This window comes from Patiria miniata, unplaced genomic scaffold (genome assembly GCF_015706575.1).
Source record: "Patiria miniata isolate m_02_andy unplaced genomic scaffold, ASM1570657v1 HiC_scaffold_20, whole genome shotgun sequence".
NCBI classification, from domain to species: domain Eukaryota; kingdom Metazoa; phylum Echinodermata; class Asteroidea; order Valvatida; family Asterinidae; genus Patiria; species Patiria miniata.
The window spans coordinates 30,155,965-30,175,103 of NW_024037059.1; the positions used below are offsets into that span (position 1 = coordinate 30,155,965).

Here is a 19,139-nt window from a genome sequence, read left to right on the forward strand (position 1 = left end):
CGAAAACGCTGTGGGGATAGCAGAAAGTCCCCATAACTTGGTCATAATTTGCCTAACAATGAAAAACTCCCCCATAATGCGGTGTAGGCCAACGCGCATGCTGAAATACATTGAGGGAGGCTAACTAAAACACACCAACATTACCAGTTAATGCAATTTCGAACACATTTTACAATCTGGATAAATATTAAAATTTTCAGGAATGCATATATCAGATCTTATAGCCCTGGTTCAACTACAACGTTGGTTATGTTCTACAGGGCCTTGTAAGGCAAATAATCCCAGTAGGTTAGCCTCGGTTCAAGTACAGCGGTTAGTTTTTCAGAGGGGCCATGATCAGGCAAATCACATTCGCTCAAAGATCTTAACGGAGTGTCGGTCAGCAACAACTACGTCGCCAGCAGGGGTGAAGGCCATTCCTAACGGATTGTACATCCCTTGAGCTACTGTTGCTATGAATGCACCATTTGAATCGTAACACTGCACTGCACAGTCTCCCTGATTTCCAGAATGAACAACAACATAGATGGTCTCATCATCATCACACAGGACACCAGTTGGCTTTGCAGCTTCACCATTCACGAATGTCTTGACACTGAACATCTCTTTGCCTTTTAAGTTAACGCACTAAAACTTTGGCCTTCGTAGTGTGTAAAGACTAAACAGCCGAAATTGCTTATTGTCAAGAAATTTACGACCATGTTATTTGAGATGCTTGCAATCAACGATCCGTCCAAGTTGTGGACACTGATGACCTTTCTCCCCTTGTCAGCGACTGCTACTCGCTGACTGTCAACAGCAATAGCAGTGAGGTAACTCTTTGATCGCCCATCGGCATCGTCAGCCGAAGGTGTAAACTCGCGAACAAATTGGAGCTCAGTGTCAAAAACCTTCACTTTCTTTTTGTCCGTGACAAAAAGCAGATCATCATGGGACACCCAAGGAGCTTCCAACTGATGCATAAGACCTCCTTCAGCAACCGCTGTTTTATATCGACCAGTGGAGCTAAACAATGATAACCGTTTCAAATCTGTGTCAGTTACTACAATGTCCCCGTTTGTGAAACATGCAACAGCCCTGGCGCATTTGAATTCCTCGTCATTGGTACCTTTTTTACCAAACTTTTCCTTTAACTGCCATTTTTCGCGGACACAGACCTCCCCAAGATCTGCATCACTCACTACGTCTTGAAATCTGACACCAATGAACGACAGACCATAATTCGCCGGTTCACACTTGAGTTCCTCCTGGAATTCCAAGTTGTGCATCACCTTTGGCTTGAGCTCCAAAAGCTCAAAATCATCGGCTTGACTCATCAAGTCATTTACGGCCGCGATGGTGTGATCTGCGCGTTCCATCTGTTCACGGTTGTTCGTGAGCACCTTTTCGTACTCACTGTCTCTCTCCTGACCGATTTCGTTGACTTTGTCGGTGAGAAGCTTTGCTTTGTTTCTGATTTTAGCGATCTCTGCCTCCGCTTTTGCATCAATACCAGTACGAGCCTGTGCCAGTTTCTTTTGCAATCTATTTCGTGCATGTTCGATTGACTTTTCAGTAGATTTGAAGTGCTGCCTGCTCTTCTCGAACTTCTGCAGTATGTTTTCGACCTCACTGCGGAAGGACCTGATCAGGTCATCAATCTTTAGGAAATTGTGCTCTGCTGACCGATGATCTAATGCGACACACATTGAGCAGATTAAGGTATTGCATGTGTCACAGAAGAAACACAGAGGATGGTCAGTGTGGATCGTACACATTGGGGTGATGGGTTTGCTATGTTCTGCTGGTGGCATCTTTGATTTCTTCCAATCTCCCAATGAAATGATTTGATGGTTTTTGGTTGACTTAAACCTCCCATGGGCTTTCCGGCATTCCTGGCAGAGGTTATCACTACAATCAAGACACCTCCAAGTGGCCTCCTTGCCTTCTCCACAGTCACATGTGACGGTAGGTGCAGATGCATCTCCTAATACCTCCTTCTGTTGTTTGACCTCATCGACAAGAGAACTAAGAAAGAAAGACGAAGCTAGACTCTGTAGTCCTCCATCCGGAACTTGCGTCTCTCTCCTGCAGACTGGACATATTATTTTCTCTGCCTCTGGCTTCTGTTTGCTCATCATCTCTTTCAGACACTTCAGGCAGAAGCTGTGCAGACAGTCCAGCATCTTGGGATCCTTGAAAAGACAGCAACAGATCGAACATTCCAGATGCCCCTGGCTGATCTTCCACACAGTTTTGGCTGCAGCCTCCGCCATATTTCAAATGTGACCTAATCAAAACAGAACAAACCTCTGTGTCTGAATGAGTTCAAAATTATAACAAATAGGTAATTTTCCAAAAGGGCTGTGCATCGGAACTGGGGTTCCCAAGTATCCGACCATTAATTTCAGGAACCGGTTCCAGATTATGGAATCAAGTACCCGTAACCAACTTTACAAATTACTTAACTTCTCAGTTAATGAAAAAGAAATGTTTTGAATGTCAGTGGGAAAATTTCAAAATGAACAACAGGATACATTGCATTTGAATCCAATTTCACGTTTTATGATGCTGCGAAAGTTGCAGTTTTCACCACATAGCTAAAGAGCTCACTGTACACACCCTATCTAGCCGTATTGCCGCACCGATGTGGTAGTATTATCATGCAGACCTTTATGAACAATCTGAACAGCAACTTCCCAGATTTGAATGTTTGGCTTGGGTTTCTTGAACGGGTACTCAGTCAACCCATATTTTTTTGCAAATGTGTACCCATATTTTTTCAACTAGGGTACCCAGTTACTGTACTACCCATAAATGCACACCCCTATTCCCCAACCCATCTCTTTTATGGCACACCAGCCTGGGATACATTTGTATTGACACTGACTAATTGGCTGCATGCTAACTCATTGGGAGTTACAAATAAACAGCGGCCATTTACTGTTCTTCAATACTCGGATATATGGCCGAATGCAGAAATAATAAAATGGGAGTAGGCCCTGATGTAAAAAGGACCATTGACATAGACTCAGATTGCAGACTTCGATTACGAAAAGAGAATTTGATATGTTTCAAAAGCATCATGTTTAATATATTAAACAAACATACCTACGCGCATCACATGCACTGAAATGCTAAACATTCTTGGAAATCTCATGCATAATTTTCTTGGTAACCTATAGGTTACATTTGACATGTTCAAAAACAAAGCGAAAAGCAAAAAAAGCAAAGACCATGTAAAATCCAGCCAAAACTCACCTACTTTATCTGGATCAACAGTTAGCCAAAGTTTTCCACCACAAATATGAAACTTCTGTCAAATGTAAAAGAAAAAAATGTATGGCAAAAACTACCATCAACTTGTAAGTTGTAAGCCTTAGGTTTGTGCATGTACATGTCAGGCCTACTTCCTCATGCAATGAATGGTGCAACAACAGCTCACTTCTTTACTCAACACTGGAAAAACCAGTTGCTATTTTTGTCACACATTACTATGGTCTTTATTCAAGTTCAGTACACGCCTACATGTGAACAATGCTGTAAAAGCTGTTGATTCTTGGTAACAGTTCAAACCTACCTCTGCTCACTGAAGCACAAAACGGACATTGCACAAATATCACCACTGCATGCATTGGTTTAACTCCTTTACATTTATAAGCAGACAAATAAAAAATCACAAGCAACACAGAAAACTTTGTGTGTGCACGCCTCAGCCAGAAGTTTTTATTCAAAAAATGTTGGGTACCGAAATCTGGGCAGCCGACCCATAATGCATGCAGCACATTATAATTATTATTAATATCCAAATTTTGGGCACCTCAAATGCCCAGAGCACCAATAGCTCATCCAAGCACCATTTGACTCGGAGACCATAGCTCTTCAGGTTTTTGGGCACCCACAAAGGCCCTGCGCGTGTGGCATTTTTTGAAGTGGATAAAACACCCCATGGTTCATTAATGATTTTTTTACTCCTGCCATTACAATTTTGTAAATAATACTTAGGTTAGACAAAGCACAGTGTGCAACATTATGTAAGTAATTTAATGAGTAGTAGAATTACAATCTGTGAGGTAAAATTGACTATACAAGTTGTTTCTTCAGAGGCTGAGACAAAAGTGACTGCCCAGCAATTTTTCCATCCCGCCTAAACTTTCTACTTCTAGGATGTAAAGAACCAACCCTACTTCTCATTGGCCCATAGTCAGGCCTTGCCAAGTGTTACAGAACAAGATCTCTTATTGGCTGGTTGCCCCTCCAAGCCTTCTCAGCAATTGGTTAAAATTTGTGGCTATTGATTGGCTATTCTCCTGTTTACAGGATCCCACTTTTCTCACCAATTCATCTATGGGGTTTCATGTACAAAGTTCTCCATAAGAAAGTACAGTATGTAATGCATTTACAGTGAGATGTTTGCATGGAGTTAGCCTTCTTTTTGTACAACACGTATAATATAACCACAGGATCCATTGCAAATTTTGCTGCTTATAAATAATTTGATCATTTAGTAATAAAATTGAGTATAACTGTTACAATGCCTACAAATAGGCAGTGGCGCACCCAGGATTTGGCTTTCTTGGGGGGCTCACAATTTTTTTTTTTTAATCACCCCGCAAGACCCAGTAATTTTTGAAATGAAATTGAGATCCTATATTAGTGTTTCCTCTGAATACACAGCGTTTAGAGCTAAAACTTCATCAGGTTGTTGTTATACACTCGTCTTTAGATTTTGAGCACTTTTGTTGCTTCAAATGGGAATAATGCACAAATGACTGTTGGTTTGGTAAAAGTAGCCCCCTGAGATGATCCATTCAGCGTTCTAAGTTATTCCAGAGGTGACACCCAGGGAAATAGAATGCTCCATGGATCACCGAGGGAGGCTAGTTTTACTACACTACAAGTTTAAAGCAATCAGTGTTTGTTTTATAACGCCCCACCCACAGATTCTGCTTGCTTTTGAGACATAACTGAATAATTTACCCGAAATGTCATAAAAACATTCTTCAATTTCAATACAAAAGTAATTGAAAATTTCCTGGCACTTTTCCAAACTACCCCTTCATGAAATGTTTGAACCTAACTTTGAAACGCATGGGAACAAAACGCGAACACGCAAAACACATGTACATCTGCACACACTGCTGTTGCTAGGTTTGTCAGCCTTGAATAGTCTTTTAGTCGTGATGTCTTTTTGGCTGTGCGGTGTAAAGACTGAAACTGGCTCACTGAGCAAAAATCCTGGTTCAAATGATTAGGTTGCGAATTACTTTTAGAAACTGGGACAACTTTTAGAAACTGGAACAAAGAAAAAAAAAGAATCAAGAAAACAAAATAAACTTCTCAAAAATTTAATTTAGTCTCATTAAAAAGACAAATTCACAGGCAAAACCAATTTAAATCCTTAAATAACAAACACTTCCAAAGAAGTCTCAATCTGAATCAAACAACGAATAAAAAACTCCAAAAGGAATTCGCCCGGGAGAAAATAAACAATTGGATACAATTTAAGGAGAATATTATGAGAAAAACTAAGGTATAACAAACTGGATTGACAAGAAACAATATCACCAAGGGAAAAAAGCAAATGTCATACATAACTGTTCCAGTACCAACAATACAAACACTATTGATTCAAGCTGGGAGTTCAAACATGCAGTCTGTCCAAATTAACTACGGAAGCACAAAATGGACATGGTACAAATTGTTTGTGTAATAAGCCGTCAGTTTTGTGATCCAAGGAATTAACAAAACATGCAAAATGTACAAAGCTTTAAATTGAATATCTACATAGTCACATATGCTTCATTAAGATTTAAGACATTTCATATTACCTTATATGAAAGTTATGGACTTTTTTTTATTATTATAACATTACGAACAGTGATGACTATATATTTTCAATTTTGTGAGTTGAATGTCAAATGTTAAGAAGTAGCGGTCCCTTCAATCTTAATATATTTTGTCAGCAAAAACTGTTTTATGGTTCAAGAAATGCTTTTTCTCTCTCTCCTCTGATTAGATTTCTCTTTCCGACTTTATTACTGGAGAGTACACCATAGGCCTACTCATATTTGTGGGGACCGAAAATGCTGTGGGGACAGCAGAAAGTCCCTACAACTCGGTCAGTATTTTCCTAACATTAAAAAACTTCCCCATAACGCGTTGTAGGCCCACTCAGGCCAACGCACATGCCAAAATACGTTGAGGGAGATTAACTGAAACACACCAACGTTGCCAGTTAATTCAATTTCAAACGGCTTTTACAATCTGGGTAAATATTATAATTTCAGGAATGTAGCAGATGTATATAGCCCTGGTTTAACTACAACAGGTAATGTTCTGCTAGGCCTTGTAAAGCAAATCATGAGATGCAGGTTAGCCCCGGTTCAAATGTAGCAGTTAGTTTTTCGGAGGGCCATCAGGCAAATCACATCCACTCAAAGATCTTAACGGAGTGTAGGTCAGCAACAACTACATCGCCAGCAGGAGTGAATGCCATTCCTAACGGATTGTACAACCCTTGAGCTACTGTTGCTACATATGCACCATTTGAATCGTATCGCTGCACTTCAGAGTCTCCCTGATTTTCAGAATTAACAACAACATAGATGGTCTCATCATCATCGCACAGGACACCAGTTGGCTTTGCAGCTTTGCCATTCATGAATGTCTTGACACTGAACATCTCTTTACCTCTAAAGTTAACGCATAGCAAACTTTGGCCCTCGTAGTTTGTGAAGACTAAACAGCCGAAATTGCTTATTGCCAAGTAATCGCTTTCCATGTTATTTGAGATGCTTGTAATCAACGATCCGTCCAGTTTGTGGACACTGATGACCTTTCTCTCCCAGTCAGCGACTGCTACTCGTTGACTGTCAACAGCAACAGCAGTGAGAAAACTCTCTGATCGCCCATCGGCATCGTCAGCTGAAGGTGTAAACTCGCGAACAAAGTGGAGCTCAGTGTTAAAAACCTTCACTTTCTTTTGGTCCGTGACAAAAAGCAGATCATCATGGGTCACAGCAACGCCAAAAGGAGCTTCCAACTGATGCCTAGCATCTCCTTTAGCAACCGATGTTTTATACCTCCCAGTTGAGGTAAACAACGATAACCGTTTCAAACCTATGTCAGTTACTACGATGTCCCCGTTTGTGAAACATGCAACAGCCCTGGCCAATTTGAATTCCCCGTCACCGGAACCTTCTTTGCCGAGCTTTTCCTTTAACTGCCATTTCTCTCTGACACAGACCTCCCCAAGATCTGCATCAATCACAACGTCTTGACATCTGACACCAATGAACGACGGACCGTGATTCACAATTTCAAACTTGAGCTCCTTCTGGAATTCCAAGTTGTGCATCACCTTTTGCTTGAGATCCAAAAGCTCGACATCATCGGCTTGACTCATCAAGTCATTTACTGCTGCGATGGTCTGATCTACGCGTTCCATCTGTTCACGGTTGTGCATGAGTGCCTTTTCGTACTCTTTGTCTCTCTCCCGACCGATTTCGTTGACCTTGTCGGTGAGAAGCTTTGCTTTGTTTCTGATTTTAGTGATCTCTGCCTCCGCTTTTGCATCAATATCACTATGAGCCTGAGCCAGTTTCTTTTGCAATCTATTTCGTGCATGTTCGATTGACTTTTCAGTAGATTTGAAGCACTGCCTGCACTTCTCGAACTCCTGCAGTGTGTTGTCGACCTCACTGCGGAAGGACCTGATACTGTCATCAATCTTTACGAAATTGTGCTCTGCCGACCGATGATCTAATGCGGCACACATGGGGCAGATTAAGGTATCGCAGGTGTCACAGTAGAAACACAACGTCTGGTCTGTGTGGACCGTACACATTCGGGTGATGGGTTTGCTATGTTCTGCTGGAGGCATCTTTGATTCCTGCCAATCTCCCAATGAAATGATTTGATGGTCTTTGGTGGACTTGAACCTCCCATGGGCTTTCCAACATTCTTGGCAGAAGTTATCACTGCAATCAAGACACCTCCAAGTGGCCTCCTTGCCTTCTCCACAGTCACATGTGGCGGTAGGTGCCGATGCTTCTCCTAGTACCGCCTCCTGTTGTTTGACCTCATCGACAAGAGAACTAAGAAAGAAAGATGAAGCTAGACTCTGCAATCCTCCATCAGGAACTTGCGTCTCTCTCCTGCAGACTGGACATGTTATCTTCTCTGCCTCTGGCTTCTGTTTGCTCATCATCTCTTCCAGACACTTCAGGCAGAAGCTGTGGAGACAGTCCAGCATCTTGGGATCCTTGAAAAGACAGCAACAGATCGGACATTCCAGATGCCCCTGGCTGATCTTCCACACAGGTTTGGCTGCAGCCTCCGCCATATTTCAAGTGTGACCTAATCAAAACAGAACAAACATCCGTGTCTGAAAAAGCTCAAAATTATAACAAACAGGTGATTGCCCCATAGAGCTGTGCATCGGAACTGGGTATTCGAGTACCAGACCGTTAATGTCAGGAACCGGTTCCAGATTATGGAATCGAGTATCTGTATTTGCAAATTACTTGGTAACTTCTCAGTCAATGAAAAATAAGTGTTTCAAATGTCACTGGGAACATTTCAAAATTAAAAAAAAACAGGATACATGGAAAACCAAAACCAATTTCACGTTTTATGGTGCTTGCGAAAGTTGCAGTTTTCACCACATAGCTAAAGCCCTCACTGTATACACCCTATCTAGCCTATCATTGCCGCACCGATGTAGTAGTACTATCATGCGGACCTTTATGAACAATCTGAACAGCAACTTCCCAGATTTGAATGTTTGGCTTGGGTTTCTTTAACGGGTACCCAGCAATAGGGTACTACCCGGTTCCTTTACTGCCCGTAAGTGCACACCCCTATACCCCCATTTCTTTTACCGCACACCGTACCAGCCTCAAAATCTAAATGTAACAGGAGATTCATTTGTATACATTGACTGCATGCTAACTCATTGGGAGTTAGAAATAATAAAATGGGAGTATAGGCCCTAATGTAAAAAAGGACCAAAGATATAGACTTAGATTTCAGACTTCGATTCAGAAAAGAGAATTCAATATGTTTTTCTCTAAAAGCATCATGTTTATTTCAAACATTGGTGGGAAGGAACAGCACCTACTCACTCATCACATTTACTGAAATGCTAAACATTCCTTCCACAAATCTCATGCATAATTTTCCTGGTAGGCCTATAAGTATAAGCTATATTTAACATGTTCAAAAACAAATAAGCAAACGCACGAAAAGAAAAGACACCATGCAAAATCCAGCCAAAATGCTGTATGTAATGAACTCACCTACTTCAACTGGATCAACAGTTAGCTGAAGTTTTCCACCACAAACATAATACTTCCGCCAAATGTAAAAAAAGTATGGCAAAACTACCATCAACTTGTAAGTTGTAAGCCTTAGGCTTATAATGTGTACATGTCAGGCCTATACTTTATCCTCATGTGATGAATGGTGCAACAACAGCTACATTCCTTTACCCAACACAAGAAAAACGAGTCGCTATTTGTGTCACACAGTACCATAACAAAGGAACACTATGATCATGGTCTTTATTCAAGTTCAATATAGGCCCACATACGAACATACGAACAAGCACTGAAAATGCCATTGATTCAAGTTCAAAGTTCAAACAGGCAACTCTGTCTACGGAAGCACAAAATGGACATTGCACAAATATCAACACTGCATGTGTTTTTATAACTCCTTATGCATGGATACATGTTAAGATGCCTACAAATATGATTTTATACCTTGAAAGTTTTGAAAATGGAAAAAAGGGGGTTACAAATAAGAACTGAAAACGAGGATGTGTTAAAGTATCCAAGATATAAAGCTAAAAATCAGGAAATATATTACCCACGTTTCATTCATGCGTAGTCTATTGAAGTGACTGTTACCAGCTGTACTAGAACAAATAGCACATGGTAGCGGTAAGGTGGCTTGGCTTAAATCCTGGACACAACAGAGATGCCACTTTTCAGGTTTTAACCTGAATTCAGGTGTTTTTTTTAAATGTGACAAATTGAAAGTGCTGGATTTTGTCTGAAACATCCAGAAAACACACCTGTGAAAGGCATAAGGATAGTTTCAGGGTTTTAGTAGTGTTTCAGGCTTTTTATTGATATATTGGTGGCATCTCTGACACAAGAAGAGCCCATTTTTTAAAGAACATCAGAGTCCAGCCAGAGAACATTACAGCAAAAAAAAATAGAAAAGCACCTTAAGTACAGCTGGTCGGACTGCCTGTGAAATTATTCTTTCTGGCATTACATGCTGTCATTGTGAAGAACACAATTAAAGAAAGCCATTTCCAAAGATACGTCAAGTGACACATTTTTGGAAATTTCCGTTAGTAGTTGGTTTGTAATTGGGTGAATCCCTGAATGGGTGCGCGCAAGCGTTGACACGATGAACACACGTGCGCATACATATCATTCATTGGTTCAGTGCGTGAAATTGGGTAGCTGCAATCAGCTGAATGAGAACGTGTCTCGGATGCTGATTTGGGGCAGAATTCAAAGTATGACTCGGCAACTTTTGAATTTAAATCGAGACCCTAGAATATTGTTTCTGCTGAATACACAGCATTCACAGAGCTAAATCTTCATCAAGTTGTTACGCAACCGTCTTGAGATATTGAGCACTTTTTTTGCTTCAAACAAACAAAAATGCACAAATGAAAAATGGTCTACCTTACCTTTAATTTTCACTGATGCAAATTCTCAATTCCATCATATTTCAAAGGAAACAAGATAACTGTTTCAATCATTCTCTGACCTGTGCCTTTCTCTTTCTTTTCAGGGCAAAGGTGAAATCCTGACGTACTGGCTTGAGGGACAGGATCCAAGCTACAAGATCGACAGAATCAAACCACCCAAACAAAACTTGTAAACATCTAGCATTATCCCAACATCATCTGCAACGGAAGTTACAAAGTCCACTAAATACCATTTAGATCAGCAATTATTTGTAAAGAGGCAAAAACCATAACCAGCTATCAATCTGAACCAGAAATTATACCGCTGTGTGTGTAGGTTTATTTGAAAAAGTTAACTTTTTAATTCAAATTATCACACAGTTTTGTGTTCACCAACAGTTTTGTTGTTCACGAGATCAGCTTTCATTTAGCAACTTTAAGAAAAAACAAAGGTTTAATCACACTTGTACTATAACTAACTTTGATCAAGTTTAGCATTATAATCTATTACCATGTAGAAGTTCTAACAAAAATTACATCAAACAATCTAAAAAATAATTTTAATCAAACAAACACCCTTTGAGTTCAAACTGTTGAGAGTCGCTACTTTGGTATTAAAACTTCACAAAAAAAGAAAGAAATGTATCTAACATCGAAAATTACTTGGTAAACTATAATATATCAGTCTAGTTCTAGAATCCAAAGTTGAAAGAAAAAGCAAGGCTTTTATAGATTTGTAACAAAGATGACACTTGAATTGTCATGGTATTGATAAGAACAAAATCAGCATTGTTATTATACAAAAAAGCGTGACTAGAAACGAACTTTAAATTTACCCTTGTTAACTAATGCAATATGAGGTATGCAGCTGCAAAACAAAAATAGTAGAATGTGAGGACTCGGGGTGTTATTCACTTTTATAAATAAAGCTTTAGCAATTTTGGATGCACAGATTTTTATAAATTGGCATAGAAGTAAGATGTGTAACGTGAAAATGTATACAGCAAAATATAAAACCCAATCAGACATTGGTGTAAATGGAGGATTTTCTATTGTTCCTCTTCGCTTTTCCTTTGTTTATACCTAAACTTTTTCGCTACAGCTCTCATTGGTTTTGTACACGTTTTCCAACAAACCGAGGAGTCCTCGATTTGGTTTCTGTCCTCGATGCTTCGATGATATTGAACGTGTTCGTCCTCGATTTGCACCATTAACATGCACAGCATCCTTTAAAGGGAATATACATCATTTGCTTTTGCTGTAATTTTCAGAAATGGATGGAATTGGGGTGTTGGAAATATATAGCAAATATAGTTACACTGACTTTTTTGAGGTTTTGGGTTCAAAGTGCTATAAAAACCAAGAAAAACAATCATTTTCCTGTAGTCTGGTTCCCTGACTCCATTTAAGAAGAAACAGAGCAGTTTACATACATTGGGGAATTGTAAGGTCAGGGAACCAGTCTAGCTGGCTTGTACCCGTTCATAGGTGTATAATCGATTGCAAACAAGTGCGTTGGTCAATTGGGGCCAGTATTTGAAAAAAAGCCAGTTTTTTCCAACGCTGATCGGCCGATCAGCGTTGGAAATTGATACAAAAATACCACTTTTCTTGAAAATGACAGTATACCAGGTGCCATGATTTTACAGGATGCTTTACACCGTCATTCACTAACAGTCCAGCAAGGTATTACAAAATGATTTGGTAGTTTTATTTTTTGATGTTTGCAAATGTTGTACTTTCCCTTTAACGAAGCCATTTTGTTGTTTTGTTTTGGTTTATTCACATTCAGAATTCAAAGTTGCCAGATGGATTCGAATTCAATTTCTATGAAGATCAGCTTTTAAAAAGGATACTTTGACAAAGTTTGCAGTGAAATCAGTCAAAACTGTTATTGTTTTTGTCCAAAAATTGATGATTTTTGCCCAAAATCTTTAATATAATTATTGGGTGTTTGAATGTTAATTGATGCTCCTCGTACCTTTAAAATAATTTCTGCATAGTTTCGAGAAAAGTCATTCTTTGGCCAAATTTCATTTTAAAAAGTGTGGGCTTTTTCAATTTTGGCCCCAAAATGAAATTGCTTCAAATTGGCAGGAAAGATGCCTACAGGACACTAGAATACATTCCAATTCGATTTCTGGACAGATAAGCTTTTAAAAATATATATTCTTTCAAAAAAGAATATTTTGACAAAAGTTTGTGGTAAAATCAGTCAAAAATGTTGTTTTTCTCCAAAACTTGATGATTTTTGCCCGAAAGCGTTAAAATATTTGGTGTTTGAATGTTGATTGATGCTCCTCTTACCTTGAAAAGAATGTCTGCATGGTATGGAGAAAAGCAATTTTTAAACCAAATTTCATTAAAAAGGTAAGGCTTTTAAACCCCCTTGCTGTTTTTTTTTCAATTTGGGCAACAACAAAAATGAAATTGCTTCAAATTTGCTGGAACGATGCCTAAAGGAACCTAGAACACACTCCCATTCGATTTTTGGACAGATAAGCTTTTAAAAAGGATATTAGGGATATTAGGATATTAATGGTCGCCTTTAGAGGTACTGATGACGATTCGAGAGTGTATAAGGCGATTAATAGTCGCCCGTAGAGGTACAGATGGCGACTGAAGCATAGGGGCGATCATTAAAAATCGCCCGTAGAGGTACAGATGGCGATTCCAGCATGTATACCCCTAGGGGCGATCACTAATATAGTCGCCCCTAGAGGTACTGATGACGATTCCAGCATGTATACCTATAGAAGCGGGACTCTCTGTATCTGTATCACAAAAATGGTCCTTTTTCCTCTAGTTTCCAAACCCATTATTATTATTATTAATTATTAATGCAGATTTCATTAAACAAGCCTCATTGTGTTGAATGGAATCTGGGTTGGGAGAGTACCGTTTGTTAAAGCCTCTATAGTATTAGAATCTAGTATCTACAACATAGTTTGAGCATGAGCTCCAGCTCTGTGTCGAATTCCTGATGAGCATTGGAGCTGGAGTTACTCAAGCTAGGTGGTTTCCCAAGCTAGAGTTTCTCAAGCTACACGATCGCCAAAACTTCGAACTCTTGTAGTTCTAAACTACTCCAGTATTGGCGTTATTTATTGTACGGTTGTTGTTTTTTGTCCTTGTTTGTCATACTAGTTCTCGGCTGGGGTACCTATGAAGACGAGAAGGTCACTAAGGCATACGAGGCGGTCATGATCTTAACGCCTAAGACCCGGCAAGAAGACCTATGTGTACAAGGACTGGGCGTGGCACGTCAAGGATACTGTTCAACTAGCTCCATTCTTCGGAACTGGCAGATACGTAAGTCAAACAAAATATACAAACTAGCTTGATGAAATTAAATTAAAGATAATATACAACATTTGCAAACATCCAAAAACAAAACTGCCAAATTATTATGAAATACCTATACTCGACTGAAAGTGAATAATATTCTCTCAAGCATCCTATGAAACCATTTAGGTGTGATGTCATTTTTAAGAAAAGTGGAATTTTTGAATCCATTTCCAATGAGGGTTGGCTGACAATCGCCTTTTTTTTTTTTTAAATACTGCCCCTAATTCACCAAGTTCAGTAAGTCCACAAGCCAGCTAGTCGGTTCCCTGATCTGACAATTCCTCGACATCTATAAATTGGTCTGTTTCATATAAAGTAGGGTCAGGGAACCAGACTACAAGAACAGCATTTTTTTCTTGTCTAACTATAATTCTGGAAATCTCTGTCTGTCTGTCTGTATTTTTGATTATCTTCAGAACCGGGCACCGTATAATTAAGTTGAAAATCAGCGGGTGTATTGTTTGGGACTCCAGAATGTGCAGTGCCAAGTTTGAATTTGTTAGGATGAGCAGTTCTTGAAAAAGCTGCAAAAAAGCAACATTTTCTGAGGCAAATTAATGCGGCAGTATTTATAGCCTAGACCACCACGCGCGCACTGCCGTCCTTTTCAATTGTTTACGTCATGTTTAAGTGAAAGCGTGCGTGCTCAATATGACGCAACACTGGAAAAAGGACGGGCACATGCATTGTAGGGCGATAATTGTTCAGTATGGGTGAATAGCATTGCATAGCATATGTTTCCGTATGTACACGTACGTGATGGCTGCACGGGAACATTATGTCTATTGAGCAACCGTACTGCAGGGCGATACCATTGTCCAGTAAGGGTGAATATCTGCAGCTTTTGCAAGAACCAATCGCCCAAACAACTTCAAACTTGGCACAAATTTTGACGTGAGTGTGCATTCAACCTGTCAAAGCAACACCATTGAATCGCGTGCGTTGTTCGCACGAGCTGTAATTTCTCAAAAACTCTGCAAGCATGCAACCAATACCAGTGGCAAAGCAATTTGTGCTTCCCGAGCATGCACATTTTAGACGGGCACTGCACTAGTTTTTTTCAATTATGAAATATAATTTTTTTGGGTTTGGGTTCCGCTTTTTTGACTCGCCCTGTATTTGTGTCAGGTTTTCAACCTCCGCGCCACTAAAATCTTAACATGAAGTTCTACAAAAATCCTGGCTGCAGCAGAAATCCACAACATATGCTGTCGTCACATGCCAGCCCAGCCTATAGACTTCGTGCATAGGTACCCCTCGACGGTTAGAAAGGGAAAGTTGGGGAAGACCACTGGGAGGGACATTGTGGAGCGCTGTGGTCCAATGTTCGGCTCGTGCTGTACTGCGTGGCTTCGAACCCTGACGGGGAACATGGTGCTTGTGTTCATGGGCAAGAAACTTTACTACAATTGTTTCTTTCCACTTAGGAGTATAAATGGGTACCTATGAAGGTAGAGACCAGAAGGCGCTGATCTCGAGCCGCTGCAAAAACTGGTCTCATGGCCTGACGAACAGGGGTAATAATTGTGAAGCGCTTTGAGACCTTTGGTATAAAGCGCTAAGCACCACATTATTATTTTTACATTCAAACGCATTGTACCTAATGCTCAAGTGAAGAAGCTCTGGATTTGTGCAAATCCAGAATAAAATTAATCTTGCGTATTTGTGTGCGCCATATGTGTGCGCACCAGACAACGTGCACGTGATGTGTCTCTCCAACTAAGGCTCTCGAAAGTTGTCAAAAAGCGCCCTCTGTGTTCGTGGACGGAGTCCATAGGTTTATGATCAAGCCTGGCTAAGCATGTACTTAAAGGTACAGTCCATCATTTGTAATTTGTACATTTTGTTCGTTTGAAGCATCAAACATGCTCAATATCTAAATAAGGGTGCTGAACAACTAACTTGATGAAGTTTCAGCTCAGCTTCAGCTGTATATTCCGAGAAAAACAGCATTCTAGGATCTCAATTTTTCAAATCAAACGTTGCTAAATCATGTGTTGAATTGGGACTGAATGCAGTGTCCGAGACACGTTCTCACTGAGCCGATTGCAGCTACGCGATGTTGCGCACTGATCCAATGAATTGTAGCAACCGCGCGCGTGTGTGCGTTGTGTCAACGCTTGCATGCACCTCGCTGCATTAAAAAAGGAACTACTAACAGAAATTTCCAACGATGCGTCTTTAGACACACCGTTGGAAAGGCCTTTTTTCGTTGATTTCTTCAAAATGACAGCTTGCCAGAAAGAAGAATTTCACAGGGAGTTTAGTCCCCTTACTATCTTTCAACTGAGTATGTTTTTCAACAATGATTACATCAGTTACTTTTTGGATAGCTGCAAATGATGGACTGTAGCTTTAAGGCCATTTACATGTATGAGATACATGAGATTTCTTCAGTTAGATTTGGGTCTTCAGTTGTGTGGCAATTTCGTCTATGGTTTTGACTTAAAGGTCTCAATTTATTCTTAAACGACCTTTTCATATACGCCTTTTCATCATCCATTGCATATAGTTGCATGTATAGTTTTATAGGTACCAATATACAAACCAAATTGAAAAGCGGCTTAGTTTATTCAAATTTTTTCAAATTGTCATCTCAAATTACTGCAAACCAAACCTATCCCCTCATTTTCACCATTAACGTCTTGTTCTCAACTTGCCAGGTCGTTAACTTGTTGAACGCCTTGTACACGCTGTTCGACGCCATCATTTCCAACTATGACGTCTACAAGGTAAATATTCTATATAACCCAGCAGATTGTTTTTAAACCAAACTTGAAACAACATTTAAATCACAGGACGTTAAATGTGTTATAAGCTAATAGTTCCAAGTTACATTAAGACCAAAAAAAAGATGTAAACATGTTTTCTATTATATCTGAAAGCAAAATTAACCAATAATGAATGATAACGTCTTACAAAGGTTGAAACCATTGGCGATGCCTACATGCTGGTCTCCGGCCTACCGCTTCGTAATGGCAACCGTCATGCTGGTATGATCGCCTCCGCTGCATGGCATCTGCTGGAGGGCGTTAGTAGTTTCATCGTGCCGCACAAACAAGAGGAGAAACTCAAACTCCGAATCGGTATTCACTCAGGTAAGATCATTGTCTTTGCTTGTAGTCGAGGTACTCATGATGGATCGCAACTATATCACAAGTCTATAGTCACAAGTACATCACAAGTCCAGTCACACGTACATCACAAGTCCGGTCACAAGTCCATCACAAGTCCAGTCACAAGTACGTCACAAGTCCAGTCACAAGTACATCACTAGTCCAGTCACAAGTACATCACAAGTCCAGTCACAAGTACATCACAAGTTAAATCACAAATACATCATAAGTCCAGTCACAAGTACATCACAAGTCTAGTCACAAGTACATCACAAGTCCAGTCACAAGTACATCAGAAGTCCAGTCACAAGTACATCACAAGTCCAGTCACAAGTACATCACAAGTCTGGTCACAAGTACATCACAAGTCTTGTCACAAGTACACCATTAGTCCAGTCACAAGTTCATCACAAGTCCAGTCACAAGTACATCACAAGTCCAGTCACAAGTTCATCACAAGTCTTGTCACAAGTACACCATTAGTCCAGTCACAAGTACATCACAAGTCCAGTCACAAGTACATCACAAGTCCAGTCACAAGTTCATCACAAGTCCAGTCACGAGTACATCACAAGTCCAGTCACAAGTACATCACAAGTCCAGTCACAAGTACACCATTAGTCCAGTCACAAGTACGTCACAAGTCCAGTCACAAGTACATCACAAGTCCAGTCACAAGTACATCACAAGTCCAGTCACAAGTACACCATTAGTCCAGTCACAAGTACGTCACAAGTCCGGTCATAAGTGAATCACAACTTCAAGCTCTGCTCAAGCTATTTGTGCTTGAGAATGTTGTGTATGTATGACAATTTCTTCATTGATTTGGACTTGTTTCAAGGATCTTGTGTGGCGGGTGTAGTTGGCCTGACCATGCCTCGGTATTGCCTCTTTGGTGACACAGTCAACACAGCGTCTCGTATGGAGTCTAACGGACACGGTAAGTAGAATCTTGTGACACAAGACAGCTCAAACTATGTTGTCATATTAATAGGTCTCGTTCAAATGACGTCATTTCCTACAGACCGTCCATGTGCATCGGCATTTTGAGCGTCAACTTGTATAACGCGCATCAGCTGCATCGCATTTTTAACACATTTCAAGCAACAAGCGCACGTGTTTGGAATTTGTTCAACACTGTGTAATGCATGCTTGATTGCGTAAAATACGCAGTTGTCGTTCTCCTACAGAGATGGCGGTCATTGAGCGAGCCCTTTTGTAGAAAAAGTGTACAGTGTCAACAAAACCAAGTTTTCTAACCGTAATTAAGCATGAAGTATAAACTGGCAAGTGGGCCCCCCCCCTTCATTTTCCGTCCCCCCCCAGGTGCCCTGCACCAAAATACTGATAATGCCCCTTTTCCTTCCCCAACCAAAAATGTTTTTTGTAATTTGTATTTTTCAGTTAGCCAAAGGTTTACTGATTACAATTTCTTATGTCAATGCATATAGTGAGGCATTATGGGGCCCAACTGAGAAGAACTGCAATAGAAAGTTTGTGATATGTGCCCCATATGATATTCTGATGCCCCCCTGTGCCCCCCACTAAAAAAATTCTAGCTATGCCACTGGTATGTATTACCAAACTTCAATTATTCATCAAAAGTTTTCAAGATTTTTTACGTTTTCTTGGCAAAATCTTTTATTTGATTTTCTTAGCGTAACTGATTTTCTTCGGCATTTTGCGTTTCGCTTTTGAATAATGTTTTTGCCCTCACTCCTACAATCTCACAGCGCTCAAGATTCACGTGAGTCCCGAATGCAGACAGGTACTGGAAGAACTCGGAGGATACAATCTAGTAGAGAGAGGACTCGTTGCCATGAAGGTACGGCAGTTATTTTCATTGCATAGATCCTTTCTTAGGGTGCGTTCGATTAGCTCACCCGGGTCGACTCAGGTTAGCCCCGTGTCGTTCGATTAGCTCAGACGTCATTCTCGGGGCTCACCCAGGTCAGCCACCACAGACCCTGCTCGTGGAGCAG

The 19,139-nt window shown here is 40.3% G+C and overlaps 3 protein-coding genes across 3 annotated transcripts in view; 1 reads left to right on the plus strand and 2 right to left on the minus strand.

The window, feature by feature from the left end:
- Positions 1–345: 345 nt before the first annotated feature.
- On the minus strand, positions 346–9,669 carry LOC119728005 (tripartite motif-containing protein 3-like). Its single transcript, XM_038200085.1, has 3 exons — positions 9,282–9,669; positions 696–2,269; positions 346–498 (listed from the first exon to the last, which is right to left on the minus strand). Exons 2-3 carry the CDS (start codon positions 2,253–2,255, stop codon positions 346–348), a joined length of 1,713 nt encoding a protein of 570 aa, XP_038056013.1. The 5' UTR covers positions 2,256–2,269; positions 9,282–9,669.
- LOC119728006 (tripartite motif-containing protein 2-like) lies at positions 6,317–8,326 on the minus strand. Its single transcript, XM_038200086.1, has one exon. The coding sequence runs from the start codon at positions 8,324–8,326 to the stop codon at positions 6,407–6,409; it is 1,920 nt and encodes a 639-aa protein (XP_038056014.1). The 3' UTR covers positions 6,317–6,406.
- A 248-nt stretch (positions 9,670–9,917) lies between the features above and the next one.
- Positions 9,918–19,139, plus strand: part of LOC119728007 (speract receptor-like) — a 30,301-nt gene continuing 21,079 nt past the window's right edge. Inside the window, exons 1-7 of the mRNA XM_038200087.1 lie at positions 9,918–9,926; positions 10,798–10,883; positions 13,915–14,005; positions 16,705–16,773; positions 16,965–17,139; positions 17,999–18,097; positions 18,891–18,982. Of these exons, the coding sequence (XP_038056015.1) occupies positions 9,918–9,926; positions 10,798–10,883; positions 13,915–14,005; positions 16,705–16,773; positions 16,965–17,139; positions 17,999–18,097; positions 18,891–18,982 (621 nt within the window). The remainder of the gene's footprint in view (positions 9,927–10,797; positions 10,884–13,914; positions 14,006–16,704; positions 16,774–16,964; positions 17,140–17,998; positions 18,098–18,890; positions 18,983–19,139) is intronic.

Excerpts from the sequence above, each read along its gene's own strand:
- LOC119728006 (XM_038200086.1), bottom strand. The coding sequence starts at position 8,326 with ATGGCGGAGGCTGCAGCCAAACCTGTGTGGAAGATCAGCCAGGGGCAT.
- LOC119728005 (XM_038200085.1), bottom strand. The coding sequence starts at position 2,255 with ATGGCGGAGGCTGCAGCCAAAACTGTGTGGAAGATCAGCCAGGGGCAT. Across the intron at positions 499-695 it reads GCATCTCAAATAACATGGTC|GGAGACTGTGCAGTGCAGTG; the intron begins GTAAATTTCTTG and ends TCTGGAAATCAG.